We start from the raw sequence: 16,818 nt of genomic DNA, 5'->3' as shown, positions 1-16,818 counted from the left end.
TTGGCATTACACCACCTTTTCCCTTGTCCTGCCTGGCATGCACATACCTTTTAAGTCATCAGGATCTCCTACCTTAGTTTGTTACTGCATGCTTATGAGCCATTAAAATTGCCTCAGAAGTAAATGGTCAAGTTCCTTTTTTCAAAAAAGGAATTTCCCTTCCTTCTGATGTTGTCTGGGTCACATTCTGAGAACCAAGCTCAGATTTTCATCATATCCACCTTGGATCTATTACAGAATTTTAAAATATATTCTTACTATATATTTTGCATTCTTCTGTGGAATTGATTTTCCCCTCAGTTGTTCATGACTGTAAGGAGAAAGTTTAGCATGGCAAACAAGCTTTCTAAATTTCACTTTACTGGCATGCTGTGATACAGAATAAGCTCTTTTACATTCTTAACTGAGGATCCCCAGGGTTGTTTGGAAAAGGTGTTCCTTCCATGAAGTGCCAGCACACAGATGACCAAGTCCACCACCTTACACAAGCTCTGTGCATGCTCCCCCTGCAGCAATGAACTCAATTATCTGTCTGTAAAACCAAAACTCTGATGGTATGGCTCCTACCTTACAAGAAACACCAGACCTCATAATCTACTGGCAGATGTGGCAGGTTTCTTCTGCATTTCTGTACACAGGCATCGTTCTCTTTTAAAGGAACTCAGCTCAAGTTCTTAACTACTGCAAGGAGCAGCAATACAGAGTCTGGGCATCTTTACTGCAAATCACTGAGAAATTGTTTTTAGACTCATTCTAGCATTGCAGACATCTAAGGATAGAGCATCCTTGCCTGCAGGAGATGGAGATGGGAACTGATAACCAGGAGGCTCAAGTTTCAGCTGTAGAACTGATGTTTCCAGCAAGACTGTCTCCTTGCATCAAGTCTCTGCTGTGAAAACATCCTCCAGCTGATCAGTACCAGCTGCCCTGGAGGGGGAAAGAGGAAACGCTACTTGTGGCAAAGTACCATAAAGCACAGATCTTACCTCCACTTTAGAAACACTTCTCAGTGCTGGGATTAATGGTTAAACAGCTGGTGTGTCACCCTGGCAGGATGAGCATACCCTCAGACCCTTATGGTACATTCACTAACTGTAATTTATGATAAATCACAGGAGAGAAAAAATTATCTTTAAACCAAGTCTGCACCGAGCTCCCCGTATCTTTTGCAAAGAGTGAGATGACACTTCTGAGTTATTACAATGTGTAGAATGAACTTTTATTTTCATTCATCCTTCATTAATACCATACAATTAGATAGCAATATTTGGAAAAAAATAATATTGAAATAATTTAAAACAGAAGGCACAGAAAACCAAACCCAACTATGCTGCTACAAGAGAAAGGGGAAAGATGATTCAGGAAGTGAGTTTATTCTGAAGTTTTATCGCTTAGATATTCTGATCAAAAGCTACAGCACACAGAAACAAAACTGCACAGCTTAAGCTAACCCATGCTTTTGCTACATTTAACATATAAAAGGAAAAAAAAAATTCTAAAAATATTTTTTCAGTATTTTGAATGAAAAGTGTAATTTTTAAAATAAAAACCACTAAATCTAGTACATATGTCAAAAACTTCCCTAAAGCCTACACACTAAGATGTACTTCACAAAAAAGTCTGCATAAGGGCAAAGCATACAGTTAAACACCATCTGGGAATGGGAGAAAACTGGTTCTTAATCAGTTAGAGTATCAAATAAATTTGGTGTTTGCTTCAGAAACAAGGATTCTCACTACAGTAATATACTGGAGAGGACATTCTTTTGTATTTTAATATTATGAAATTAAACCAATAGTATACATTACAGAGAGGAATAAAACCATATGAGATTTTAAACTTTTTTTCTTTTTTTTTCCTTTTTTTTCTTTTTTTTTTTTTTTTTGCAAAACAGTAACTTTATTTCTTTTGAAAACAAAGCTACTGGAATTGATGACATGCGATAATATGCCCTGATATTACACCAGCTAAGTTTGAAAATAAAGTTCATGCTTCACAATTGAAATATGCTGTGACTCTCAAATACATTCTCTGGTAATTAATAATACAATACAGAGGTCATTCATAAAATCAGTTCAGGTTGGGAACCTGGTTTATAAATGAAGCTCTTTTCAAATATTGAGAACACTGACAACACACAGGGTTAGCTCCAGGTCAGCACATTTCTTTCTGTGCTCCACCCCTCTTTTCTTAAACAAGTGGGTGCTTAGCCTGCAAAAATCATGGAAAGGCAAAGTCTAGAAGTTACAGGTTGGTTTGTAAAAATATTAAATACAATCCAAGTCAAACTGTATTACTGACAACTTAATAGCAGGTGCTCTCTAAAGGGAAAAAAAATATCCTGAAATGCAAAAGAGCTCTTTTCAGCATTTGATATCAAGGCATTTGCACATTTGTCAAGAGGTGACAGTAAGAGTGAACTTTGCAGCTTACTTTGCAGTTGGACTTGAAATCAAAGAGCTTTCCTTCTAGCCTGCTCACCTGTAAACCATAACATATGGTTTCTTAATAGCTTGCTTTTTTCCCTGGAAATAATTCTCTCATTTAGAAAGTACTAGTCAAAGTATTGTTTCCACACTTGAATAAAGAGAGCTGACAACTACAATAGAAACGGTAAAAATGATTCCATAAAAATGTTCATCAAAATTCTCTGACATAGCAAAACATTCATTTGTAAAGTAAAGTCTAACACTGCAAGCCATTCACTCAAAGGAGACCTTGGGCACATGAATCCTTGCCAGCATTGCAACGGGAATTACTTCCGTATTTCTTGTGTAGGGTACAAACTCTGTAATATATTAAAGTTTCCTAACAAAGAGTCCAATTATTGCACTTTATAAAAATTCTAGTGATATCAGGCTTTTTTCCTACTTTTCTATGAACATTGATGCCTAGTAAGAAAAATTTGGGGGACCAAGTAATTTGTGATGAGTAAGATGGAATACTTGAATCAGTCCAAAATATGGGGGATCAAACCAGAAAGGTTAACAAAATGAAGAGATGTAACCTTTGGAAATAGGTTTTGGTTCACAGCAGCAGACAGATGTGTCATTCTGGTACTGACACATGTTCTCTTTGCCAGGAAGAGAGGGCACATGAATGTTACATTTATATATCACAACACAACTTGAGGACTTTGCAGAGAAACCCAAGGAACAGCTAAGTTCTTCTGCAGACCCTACAAGCCTGATGGGAAAAGCTCAATGACAGCCAGAGTGGAGTGGGGGTTTCTCTGTGAGCTCAAATATATCTGCATTTGTGTCAGCAATAGACATAGCAAACAGGAATAGCTACTTCAGGATGGCAGAACAGGTAGAGTAAGTCTGAGAGGCCTGTAAAAAAAGAATACAGCAGTTTTGGCCCGGCTTTAAACCAGCTGTATCAATAGGGGAAAAAAAAGATAGAGGAGATTTTTGTGCCAGCTATCTAGAAAAAGATGCCACTTGAACCAAAGTGATTCACAACTCTATATGAGGCTTCCAGGCCAGCAAATCACAGTTAAAGTCACTTTGTTCCTCTGCTCCTTCAGCATGGGAACGAGTGCAGAATGACTCATTCCAACCGTGGATAGTCCGTTTACAGCAACAATCATATCACCACACCTAAAAAACACAACAAGAAAGAAGAACACATTACGAGACCTGCTCTGCAGTAATTAGCACACACCAACAAACAGCACTTCACTGCTGGGGTGGTAGGAGGTATGTACTTTCCCCCTTTGCATCAGGCTGGAAAGAGTAACTAGAATTCCCAAAGCAGTTCAATTTGAAGTCTGTCCTACCACTGAAAGATGCCCTGGCTCATTGCAGGAGTGTTGGACAAGATAACTTTTAAAAGGTCCCTTTCAACTTCCAACTATTCTAGGATTAATCTGAAACTCATCTGGGAAATTCCCAAATCATTCTATTTCCATGCTAATACCAAGATAGTTCTGCATTAAGAGCTGACTTGTACAGAAGCATGAGAAGAGATATTTGGGAAGACCTAATGGAGTCAAGAGAAGATGAGATAGCATGTGCATGACAGAAGCATTTCTGTTTGTTTGTGTGGATTATAACACATTTACACCAAACATGCCTTTGCTGTAGGAGGTGTAAGTAAAGATATTATGGTTACCAACCAACCACATTCCAACTAAGAACCTTGTTTTCAGTGGCTTATGATTTTGTCAAATATAACCATTTGGCTTGAAATGTCCCTCAGCAGATGGTTCAATTGCAGCATCCCTGCGTTTTGGATTGGGTAACAGAACTTGTGAAGGTGCCATTTGCTGGCCCTGAGAAAAATTACCTCAAAGGGTTAAGTTCTGGTTTTTAGAACCTCAATAAAAACTTCAAAAATGCACCAAATTTATTTCTGTATTGAGCATGTTCCTTCTCTAGACACCTCTGCTTTGCAACTTGAGTGTGTGACATTCCCCAGACTAGTCAAATGTGACTTGGAGATCAAACAGGACTTTTCCTGAAACTGATCCTCTCAAGTATTGAAGGCACCAAAATGGGGGGCAAAAAGATGCTCTCCTGAGCTTTCCCTAGGTCAGAGCAGAGGAAGAGAGAGCATAGTTATCAACACCAGTCAAATGTGCACTCAAAAGTCCTCTCCTGAACCAAGGAACCCCATCACCCAAACCAAAGTGCTACAGTTCACTGAATGACATCTCACTCCCACAGCCTTTCCAAGGAAGCCATTTTGCCTTCTATAAAATCACACCAGACAGATCATGTAAGCAGAAAACTGTCTAAACTATTGAACTGTGAAGTTATTTATTCCCTTCCTCTCCAGCCTAACATTTAGATAATTTAAACAAAACAGAACAGCTTTAGAAGAGACCTGTCCCACGGTAACTCCAGGTGCAGGTTCGAAGGGGCTCTCCCTTGTAGATGGCCCATTTTTAAGTCTGTATTTTCAGTAGAACAGACATTTGAAAAGAGAGCACTACGTCACATTATCACACAAGAGCATATTTTCCATAGGTTACAAGGGGGTAAATGTCACCATGATGATTCTTCCACTCTTCTTAGGAATGATGCTTGAACTTCCATTTGTGTAAAGACTTCTAGTTATTAAGTCACTAATCTGAAATTATTTGAGTTGAACTGAGATCTTTAATTTAATCCAAACTGTTCCACAGTTTAAAAAAAAAAGTAATTTTATGTTCAGCCAAGTTATTTTTTCATTTATTTATTTAGTCACTGAACTGAAAAATCAATTACTGTCAAGGCTCTAGGCATAAGTACATTCTTTTCTTAAGTCACTTTGTAAGAAAATCTGCATGTAAAAACCATGCCATGAAACTTCAAGTTGTATATTCTTGACTACCACCTTCACAAAAAATCAAGTTTATGAACAAGAGAACAATCATTAATGGGAATTTTAAGTCCTAGTTCTGAACTAATCCTACATGAGGCTAAGATATATATCTGGATACTAAACCTGGGAGCTGCATCCAAATGTAACATGTAAGTAAAATCATACAATCTTTAAGGTCAGAAGGGACCTCAGGAACTCTACAGCCCAACCTTCTACTGCAAGCAAGGTCAGCTGTAAGCTCTGACCAGGACTCTCAGGGCTTTACCCAGTAGTCACAGAAACCTCCAAGGGCAGAGACCATACAACTTACACCATTTCCTGACCATACTCATGGGGAAATAGTTTCTCCTCATACCCAACCTCAAGCTTTTCAGTTCAAGTTGTTCCTGTTGTCACTCATCCTTTCACCCTGCACCACTGGGCCCTGTCTCCTTGACAATGTGCAGGTTGGAACTGGAAAGGTCTGCTGGCTGCCCCTGAAGCCTTCTCCTTGTGGGGCAAGCGCTCCAGCTCCACCATCTCAGGGGCTTCTGCTGAACTTGCTTCATTTATCAGTGAGTTTCCTGCCAACTAACGACAGGGTAATGCCATGGGGACTTGGGTCCTTAACAATCTTTTCAGAAGTCTTTATCATCTGCTTTCTTTCCCTTCTATTAAAGCAGCAGCACCCATCTTCAGTATCAGTTTCCAGTGGCTTCAGAAGGCTATGTGAAAGCAGAAAGCAGTTTTGCCCACTTTGCAGAAATGAAGCTCTAACTTTTAGCTGTTTTATAGGAAGACAAAAACTAGCTAGTTCTGCACATATACAGTATACATTCTCTTGGCCTAAAGTGGAGTTCAACAGGGAGATGGCAGGTGACATCAGCAGCACAGCTGGGGAAGATCACAGGAGATGCCATCTCCTCTGAGATGCCCCTTCCCCAAGAGAAATACCCTGTTACCTCCCTGCATCCCACTCATTAGGGAGGGAAATGCACTACCAGGTTGCATGGTCCAGCAGCCCAAGATGCATTTCCTTAAGCAATTAGTTGCACATAACTATTTAAAAGTGGTTCATTATTGTTGATTTTATTGCTATTTTTATTATTTCTCCCATTGCTACTTTGGCTTACTTTAATCTCCCATCGAAGTAGGCAGGAGTTCCCAGAACAATGGTTTTAATGAAGAAAGGCTGGTTAGTGTGGTTCTCCTCGTAGCCCCCGACGATGCTGAAGCCCCAGCTCCCCAGATTGCTCCGCCGCAGCACCACGTCATGGCAGCTGTGCAGGCAGCTGCGGAATGGAAGCACAGGACAGCAAGAGAAAAAGCCATGTATGGTTCTACAGTAGGCACAACACCTGCTATCTCATCATTACCACTGAGCTGAGTGTGGCAGAGAAGGGGAGGGATGGTGATTAGACCTCTGTTCCCAAAGTAATTTTGCAATATTCAAACCAATTACCAAAAAAACCCCACAATCTTGAGACAGAAAAGTGCTTTAAAAGAAGTAATGCAGTGCTAGAATAATTACTTAAACACAGTCAACTCTTCAAACTGACAGTAACAGAACTGCATTTTATGGATTCCACAGGTGGCAACAATGTGGGTGGAAAATCAATATCTGATGTGTTCAGTCTGCAAGTCAAAAATGCAAAGCATTTGTCTTCCACCCCTAGCCAATTTAAGCTTTTACTACTTTAAGTAAAAGTTAAAAACCCATGCACGATCTTCATTACCTCTGTACTGATTCATCATGAGTAATGAAAATATAAATGACTAACCATTTTATTACACAGAATGTAAATAATTCAGATCACACTTCACTAACTATATGTTAGAATCAGCCCTAGTGAAAATTAATTCTCACCAGTGAAGTTGGCAATGACTGTAACTTAAAAAATAAACAGACATAGAAATTAACTTTTCAGTAAGAAGAGACCAAGTTCTTTACAGTTGTTTGTCACTGCTTTAAAGCAAAATGCATAGCATAATGTTAGGAGCACACATGGCATCTGTTGCATGAAAGAAATAAACCACTACATAGGAAATAAACTGCTGCTAAAGCATGAAAAAGAAGTATATTTACCAAAACTGAGAGCCATTTATTGAGATTACTCATTAATACTTAATTAGAAGATAAATTAATTGACAGTTAAACTCAAAAAAAGTGAAACCTCTGGAGGGCCAATGCATGGCTGTGTTATCTTCAGCTGCATTCTGCTCCCAGTCTGTCTGGTTCGTGCTGTGATTTTACACTTGAAGTACAGATCTGGTAAATCCATCAGAGGGAAAGGAATAAACCTGCATGCCCTAGCCAAAGTTAACAACTCTACTAGCTGCAGAAGGAACTCTTCTTGATAACAAGTGACACCGGAATGAGATTATAGCTGCAGCCTCGAGAGAGTGAGGAGTACAAATGAAGTGATGTCCAGCAGATTGCAGAGTAGTTAAGGGGAGGGAGCTTGCTGCAAATCTCTAAGAGTTTTTATGTTTGGCAGAGATGGTAGTGGATTCTTGAAAAAAAACAAACAAACCCCAATGTGAGCCTATAGTTACACAGCTACAGTCTTGGCCCAGGACATGTCAAGAGTCTGTCAGAATGGCCAAAATCTGATGCAATACTCTGAAGTTAAGTATTTGGCCTCATGAACTTAGGTAGCAGATTAGCAAAGAGACAGATGGATATATACTTGGTGGTTTTATTAGTAATTTCTCTGATTTTAGATACTCTACAGAAAGTCACAGTACAATAAAACAATAAAAAAATATTAATTCTCTCTGAACAGAAGACTCCACCATTGGTAGTTACTATGGTTTGTGAAGGGATAAAACCAGTTTATTCATCTTTGAGTTTCCTAAGGAAACATTGCTCCTGTTCACAGCCCACTTTCTAAGCACACTGCCAACTGAATACAGTTGAGATGGAGAGGTAGAAATAAGAGCAGATGTGCTGCAACTATGCAGGTCTCTGCTTCTTTATGTCTCTTGCAGGACTTAGCTTGAAGCACCTAAATAAGTACTTAATCAATTAATTCTGTACCTTGGAAGTCCCAGCCACATGACCCAGGATGGTGACCAGCTGGCATCGTATTCATTTTCACTGATGGTACTCAATTGTTCCTCATCAGCCTGGGGCTGTTCCTCTACAATCTGGACTTCCAGGGCTTTCAGGGCAACTACTGAAGAGGCAGCACTAGCCTTCAGCATGGCCACGGCCTCGCTGTGACTCAGGTTGGTGAGATCAATCCCGTTAATGTTCAGCAGCACATCACCTGTACAAAGCCGCGAGAGAGAGCACATCAGTCTGACAGTCCTGCCCACCCACAGCACCTCCCAGGCCAGGGTCTCATTCCATAGTTTCAGTCCATCTTTGGACCTGAGACAGTCTGAACTAACAGACTGGGGGCTCTGAAGCCTTTATATTGTCAGTTTGAAACTTTAATGTATTGAGCTTGTATCAAATTGGATCAGTGTAATTCATTTCCACATACACACCAAATACTGTGGCCTCTATGTATAATGCCCTGAAAATCTGAAATAGAAATTACTTAAGTACCTCATCAGCTTGGCTGCAACTGCTACTGCAGATGCCATGACACAACTGTTTCCAGATGAGGATCTTGAGTTCACCCTAACTTTAAAAGTGAAGGAAGAATGATGGCAGGAACAATGCAGGCATCTCAAAGTTCCCAATTATTGTAGACTGGTGAGGTTCCACAGAGTGCTTTAATTCATCTGTTTTTAATAACTTGTTACTTGGGAGAAGAAAATGGAATTCAAAAACTACTGGAAAGTCTGGTACAAAACTCGGTTAATTCAAAGAAAGAAAAGAAGTACCTCTACAAAGCTAATCTGGAAAATATCAAAGCCAGAAAAAGATTTCCACAATTTTAGTTTTATGTTTTTTAAGAAGCCCCAGGATGTAAACAACAATGTTATTAACTATCCAGTGGCAGACTCCTTTTTCACACAATGTCTCACCAATGAAAGCCAGAAAAAACAGATCAAAAGTGCAAACACCTGGGTCACATTTGGTATGAGGCTCAGTTTTTGAAAGGTTTTTCCTCCCAGTAGCTTCTGTGGCTACTTTAATGTTACACAATGAAAGAACAATAGTGATTGTTCTATCAAGTGTGTTTTTCATAGTAGTACAGAAAAAGAAAGCATACCTGCTGGTGTGTGGGTGTAAATCTCCCTTTCTCAGAAACATAGAAGGATGCTCCCACACTGTTCTTTTAAATGTACAATCTGTGAAGTTTTTTCCCTAAATTTCTTTCCTGAAACATTCTGTAATTCTGTGAACTGTGAATCACAGAGATCCCATAGACAGTCTCTGATTCACATATGACATAATACATTTTAATCATCAAATGCTTTGCTATCCATTATGCAGGACTGCCTTCATCTATGCTGAGCCTAACCTCTGCCTCCTCATTCTCTTTTATAAAGCCAGGGAACAAGGACAGGTGTTGCAGCGCCCCCAAAGACCAGCACACTCATGATGTCCCAGGGGATAAGAAAGCTTTTGGGAACCAGGATTAACACTGATGAAGCTTCTGGGGCAAATTTCGTGTGGGTCAGCTGTAGTCTGTCATCAGAGCTTCTCTGCTGTTCAGGTATTATACCAGGGAGCAGAGATTCCTTGGACAGAGATATAGTACAACCCACTAAATCACACATGAAAACAGGATGTGTCTGCATCAAGCAGACCCTCAGCTCAGGGGAATACCATCAGCTTTAAAGAATTTAACCATACATTTCCTGATCTTATCCACTTCCCCTGCTATCAAGCTGTAAACATCCCCTTCCCATGAAAGGTGAAAGTGCAACACCAAATACTGTACTCCATTATTAAATCATGAAGAAAAGCATCCATAAGCATTTTCCTACATCTGTGAGAAGATTTTTTGAAACCACCTGATTTCAGAGATCAAAAGAAACCAGAGGCAGCCCTGCCACCAGGGAAGGCAAACCCCACCTCGTTTAATCCTGCCGTCTCTCGCCAAGCACCCGTGAGGCTGCACACTTGTCACAAAGATGGGCAGTTCACCACTTTTGCTGCCTCTGCCTCCTGCCACTGTCATTCCCAGAGATTCATGTGGCTCTTTTTTCACAGTAATGTGCTTTTCTTGGCATGTAACACATTGGGAGAGATCCTGTTCAATAAGGATAAATAACATTGTTAAAACTAAGGAAGAAAAACCAAGCAAACCAAAACTGAAAACCAGAACAAATCAACTAAATAACAACACCCCAAAGCCACACTTTGGCACTTTAATGGAACAGTTTAAAATGACTAAGTAGCAGAAAGCAGCTTTGGCTGGATTTCTTCCCGGTCAAATCCCTGACTCCTCCAAAAAAGACCCCAATTCACCAACAAAAACCCCCTGGATGTAGATACTTGAACACAGATAGAAAGCTTATAAAGGCCTATCTTGAAATCCCACTCTAGTTTTTCTTTATATCCTACACTGGAAGAGGCTAAATTTTAGGACTGTACTACAAAACCATATGGTCAAAAGTCTGGAGACAAGCCAGATAAACATCTTTTAAAGTCTTGGTGAACATCAGCATTACTTCATTTGTCAGTACAATATGCCACAGAACTACAAAGAAGCTCTTAAGAAATGGAAACGTGTTTTCATGATGACAGTAAGAGACTCTTTAAAGCCCTTATACATCATGTTCTCTTTTGCAGCTGGTATGTAGAACCTCCCAGAGCACAAACTAAGGCCAATTGATGCTAATGGCTTGTAATGGGTACCTTGGGCAGCCTCCCTAATGATTATAATGAAGACTCAAGCTTGAAACAAGAAGAGATCCTATATTAAATTTTCCAACAACTGAATGATGAAGTTCAGCCTGTATTCAGTTCTGCTCAATAAAAAAAGATCTAAATCTAAATCAAAGTAAATTTTATTTGCCAAAGCCTTTCCCTCAGGTTATTAAGTAAAAGATTCAAACCACTGCACATACACCTGTAGTAGCATCTTAAATTGACAGAATACTTGCAAGGAATCCAAAATAATGAAAGAAATAACCTGGGATATTCTTCAAAATGTATATATGTATATACTCTCCTGCCTTCTCTTGGAAAACGACAACATTGTCTTTGACCTCCAATGCCACGTGCTCCTGACTGGCTCTGCTCCTCACATACACATTAATGATGGAAGTAGCTATATGTGAACACATCACAGCTTATAAAGACAGTTCATTTCTCTGGCTTCAGGACTGGCTGCTGCCACACAATCATACAAACATATTTAAAGCCACAAGGCTTCAAAGCCAACTGAAGGTTAATGAGAGAAAGATAAATGATACAAAATACGAGAAACATTCACTTACTGTTACATGGGACTTCCAGTTTTAAAAGAGCCCACAAATGGCAGTGATCTGTGAGGGAAATCCACTCATCCAACTTTGGATCAATTGTGGTAAGAGCACAGCTCATGCTGGCACATGCAAACTTGCCTCAAGCTCTGACATCAACAAACTAATCACTGTGTGGGTATGGCCCAGTGCTGTAGCCACGGTATTCAGGAGCCTCACCTTTATCCCTCAGGAGGAAAACAACCTTCCTAGAGCCTCATTTGTTCTCTTCTGAAATGATCCCCACTTTTAAAAGAAAATCCTATCAACACATGTTAGTTATCTCAACAGAAGTATATGATGCTACATAGTAAAGCAAATAGAGTGGACAGGTGGAAAGGTGGATTTGTTGACATGGTCAATATCACCATTATTTCACAAAGTCAACTTCTTAAGAGTGAGAAGTTGCATTTTTCTAATTACAAGGACATCTCGAGCACAGGCTCTATTTTAGCATTTCTTCCAAAGAGTACTAGCTTCATGAAAGTCTCTTCATTTTGCCTTTCTCTCCCTACTTGAGACTCAGCAGCCTTGCAGCCAGGGCTGGTGACTCATGAAGGAGATGACACATCCCTGCAACATGCTCTTTATAAGCTGGATAGTGGGCACCTCACATCTTTCCTGGCTGCAGCCAGCACAGAGCAACAAAAAGTAAAACAGTCTTGAATGACAGCCCTTCTCATGCAGGAGTACCAGCCAGTGTCTTAGACAAGGTCTAACAACTACAGCTGTATGAACTCACGGAACTTGCTTCTTTCACTGTAGTCAGCAAATCCAAAAACATACTGAAAACCTGTTGTGCATCTTTTGTTCCTACTCCACACATGATGCAGGGACTTGAGAACTTGGGAGTTATCATCATTTTTTTATTAATTCGATAAAAAAATATAATATAACCCTTTTTTCTAGCTTTGCCTTGCTACCCACACCAGCACATGAGTAAACCAGTATTTTTTCCTTTTAGAAGGAGAAGCACCAACCTTATGTGAGTTAGGTCTGCTGTGAAACAGCTGCTGGGACTGGTGTTGGTGTGAGCTGCTGTTGTGAGTCCCGGTGTCTCGGATAATGCTGACTGTCTGTGACTTCAGGGGTCTAGAGATGATCAAGTTCACTCTCTCCCCGCTTGCCTGTTGAATACATTAGGTCATCAAATGTCATCAAGTTTGAGAGGATACTGATTATTAGAAAGGGAGGAAAACATATGACAGAATGTGAAACAAGACAACAGCAGACCTTGTTTTCCGGTTCCTTTTTAGACTGCACACTACTTTACTTGCTTCATATTGCAATTCCGCCCAAAATGGAGGGAAAATTAACATTCCTCCTTCACCTCAGATGTTGTCTTTACATCAGCTAAAAATCCTTTGTCAAAAGGACCATTTCTCACTGTGTGTTACAAAGCTCCGAACATTAAAATTCATCCCGTTCCAGTTGCAGCCTCTGTGAACTCCAGCAACACACAGCAAATGGATGAAATGCCTATGTGATAGCTCCAAGATCTGCAGCTTTTGATCAAAAGCTCTGAACGTCTCTGGTACTTCCCAAAGATAACTGCAAGAAAGATGTTATCCATGAGCATAACCATAGTATTCTGGATTTTGGGGAATACTGGGAGACCCATTTATTAGATGTTAATAAAACATCAGCTCTTTTTATTGCTGCAAAGCCACACCTCAAAAGGTAAAAGTTACCTAGTGCTAAATTCCAATCACTGTATACAAAAGTTGGGGAACTGAAAATACAATTCCCAAGATCATTGTTATTTTAATTTCACTGCAAGGAAAACACTTGAAATGATTCCTGAAACAAGTATTTACTACTCCTTTGTATCAGAGTTGTCTGTGTGGTGCTTTAAGCAAAGGTGACTGCACTAGACTGCAGGAACATACTACTGGTATATTCCAACTTTCCTAAAAACAAAGCTATTTTCACCAACCTCCCATCAGCAGGAAATAGCAAAGTGCTGCATCTGTTTCCTTACAGACTGGGAGAAAGGCATGGAGTAAAGGTTTTCCTGTGGCCACACAGATGGGTCATATGTCACACTGCAACAAGCTTTGGGTAGTATTTGTGTCCAGGACATAACCAGACATTGGAAATAGCCCTTTTCTGAACACTCAGAAAATTTTTTATACCATGTAGAACTCATGGAAAACCTCTATTTGACTTTCCAGCTGCTACCTGTTGACTCTAACGTCTGACAAATTACTTTCTTGTTTTAACTCAATTCCATGCACAGGCAAATCAATAAAAAACAAAGCCCACTTCTATAGAGCTTACTGAGAGATTAAAATACAATACATACATAAATAGAATAATAATAATCCTCTTTTTTTTCTTCTCCCCTGCTAAGCAGTATGCTACAATAGGCTATTCTCCTTGCTACACAAGCTGTCTTCTAACCTTCAGGCTGCATTCCAGGGAAGACTAACGCATTTTTCACTTCTGAGGAGGTGAAGTTCATCTGGTAGGTGCCAAAGCAGGTGCTGTTCTTCACTCTTATTTTCAAAACATAAATCACTGTAAATTACATTGACACAGGCTTTTAGGCCTCACACAAGCTGTTCTGCCTGGGAACAGACTCTAGAAATACAGCCAAGCTAAGGGCTCAGGCAGGGAAAGCGAGTTACCTGTATGACCTGAGCAGCGAGCTCCGGCGTGCCGTGCTTCAGGTCGTGCCCATTGATGGCCAGCACACGGTCATTGCTGCAGAGCCTGCCGTCCTGAGCAGCCAAGCCCCCTTCCAGGAGGTCGAGGATGAACACCCCCGGCTCGTCGGTCCTGCGCACCAGCTTGATGCCGAGCTGCTCGCTGGAGTCGCGCTTGTGCAGGGTCACCTGGAAGCTGTCCTCGCGCGCGGAGCCCGGCGCGTCGGCGTGGCCGTGCGCGCGGCTGCCGAACCGCCGCTCCCGCAGCACCGTCAGCTGCAGCACCGAGCACGGCTGCGACAGCACGGCCCGCGCGTGGTTGTGGGACACGTTGCTTATGTCAAAGCTGTTCACCTGCCAACGACAGCAAAAGAAGTCACAATGATGTTTTTGCACGTTTAGTTAAGTCCTTTCCAAAGTAAATTCACTCACTGCAAAATCAGCCTTGGAGCAACCTACATGTCTGACTTCACTAGGCTTCCTCTCTTATCTTCCAGTCTTTCCTGCAAACTCACATTGCATGTTCAATCTACAAACTTCTTTTTAGGTTGGGAAAGATCCTCAACATCATCAAGCCCAAGTGTTAACCCAGCACTGCCAACTCCACCACTAAACCGTGTCTCCAAGTTCCACATCTACATGCCTTTTAAACATCTCCAGGGATGGTGACTCCACCACTTCCCTGGGCAGCCTGCTCCAGTGCTTAACAACCCTTTTGTGAAGAGATCTTTCCTAATACCCTATTTAAGCTTCCCCTAGCAGTATTTTAGGCCTTCTCCCAAAAAGGTGACAACATGTCCCCAGTAGTGAATGCCCTCTGCCATCACAGGCCATGGTTTTTGCTCTCCTCGTCTCCTACACTTGTCTTCTTTACATTGTTTGTTTTCCCGGACAAGAACATGGTATGTGCTTTCAATGTCAAGCCCAGCATCACTTAAAACTGCAAAATAATAGCTATAAAAAGAATGGATCCAAATCTCTGAAGGAAGCTTGTGTCTTACAATATGCAGTACTTTCATAATGTGAAAAAACATTTTAAAAAAACTGAAGTCAAGAATAATGAATTTGGTTCATTAACACAGTAAAAAAAAGTAGTTGTACTAATTCTCAAGTCTTAGCATGAACTTAGATTTTCCACAGATTTCAAGTAGGCCAGAGCTTCAGACTTATAACCTGTATCACCCAAAATTCAGTTGTAAATGAAAAACAGATTAAACTTTCTCTACCTAAAACTAAGAACTGTGTTTGTTATACAGCCCACTCATACAGAGATCAGTAAGCTTCAGTCATTTCTTGCACTGTAAAAATAAGAACTGACAGTACAATGAGATTTGGTAGAGAAGAGGAGTATGACAAAAATTCAGCATGAAAGCTGTGTTTGTCTTCTTTTGTAAGAAAGGATTCAAAGTTACCATTAGAATTTCATCCTTAGCCTTGGTGGAGGAACCCCTGCCCCAGACAGAAGCTATCACCAAACGGTCTATACTGATTGATGTGCCTTACCTAAGCCTTTTAATAGTCCCCACTGCAACCTGAGTAAGTAAAACCAAACATGCAGCTTCTCACCATCTAATAGTAATATAAAAATTATAAAAATATACAAAGCAATCTATGTACAGCAGCTGCCACATTCACATCACACATCCGAGCTGAGGGGCTCCCAGAAGCCTGTGCTGAACCACTTGGCTGTGGTAGTTTCTGATGGTGAAGGAGGACTGCACCCGCCCTGAGACACCTCCAGCCCAAAATCCAGCACAAAGCCACTGCTGCTGGCAGCACCATGAGCTCAGACAGAACCACGGTGGTGTCCTGCTCTGCTACTGCCCTCAGACAGGCTGTAACCTTGGGCAGAGGGAAAAAAGAAGCATAACTAGGAGAAATAACACTTAGAGCTGCCTCCCACAAAAACCACTAGGGCCCATCCATCAGAGCCCTTAAATTAAATCCATTTTTATTTTTAACTGTAGCTAGCTAAAGTAAATGCATAAAATATGTGAGCACTCAAAGGGCACAGAAGAATATATGCAATAAAATGTAATTCTTCTTTCTATAAGGCAGTTTAAAATTTCAGAACAAAACAGTCTTGGCACTTCTTGGGGAAAGAGATTCTCATTAGGACATGCATCACATGAATTACAGTCACAGTCCAGCACAAAAAAGACACAATTTGTAGAGCACTTTGAAATTGTTAGGCACCTATCTGCACCTTGCAGACAACACGAAGCTTTTATGTAGCTGTTACTAAATGCTGTTCCCACAGCTCTTAAAAGGGTAATACTTCTTGTTTGACTGGGCAAGAAAATGCTGAGTTTCATCTCACAGTCCTTTCTGGCTCTTTCTTTTAGACCTTTACAGCTCATAAAAGCCCTGGAAGACATTTTCAGAAATATCCCACCAAAGTGTACATGCTGAGCTGCACCTAAGTGCACCTAATTACAGATGGCAGAGATTGGACCTGATCATTTTAATACAACAACTCAGCACCTGCACAGGCAAATTCAAATAAATA

General features: G+C 40.6%; 1 protein-coding gene across 5 annotated transcripts in view; it reads right to left on the bottom strand.

Annotated features, from left to right (window-relative positions):
- Positions 1–1,193: 1,193 nt before the first annotated feature.
- LNX2 (ligand of numb-protein X 2) overlaps positions 1,194–16,818 on the bottom strand; it is a 59,739-nt gene continuing 44,114 nt past the window's right edge. For all 5 annotated transcript variants that reach the window (XM_054627737.2, XM_077173840.1, XM_077173841.1 and 2 more), the window contains 6 exons: positions 14,292–14,663; positions 12,642–12,788; positions 10,268–10,445; positions 8,330–8,561; positions 6,423–6,581; positions 1,194–3,602 (listed from right to left, as the gene is read on the bottom strand). In XM_054627737.2, coding sequence (XP_054483712.2) covers positions 3,467–3,602; positions 6,423–6,581; positions 8,330–8,561; positions 10,268–10,445; positions 12,642–12,788; positions 14,292–14,663 — 1,224 coding nt within the window. In that variant the 3' untranslated portion in view covers positions 1,194–3,466. The remainder of the gene's footprint in view (positions 3,603–6,422; positions 6,582–8,329; positions 8,562–10,267; positions 10,446–12,641; positions 12,789–14,291; positions 14,664–16,818) is intronic.

Source organism: Agelaius phoeniceus, chromosome 2 (genome assembly GCF_051311805.1).
Source record: "Agelaius phoeniceus isolate bAgePho1 chromosome 2, bAgePho1.hap1, whole genome shotgun sequence".
NCBI classification, from domain to species: domain Eukaryota; kingdom Metazoa; phylum Chordata; class Aves; order Passeriformes; family Icteridae; genus Agelaius; species Agelaius phoeniceus.
The sequence above is the reverse complement of the archived record's forward strand: the minus strand, read 5'-3'. Positions and strand labels throughout refer to the sequence as shown.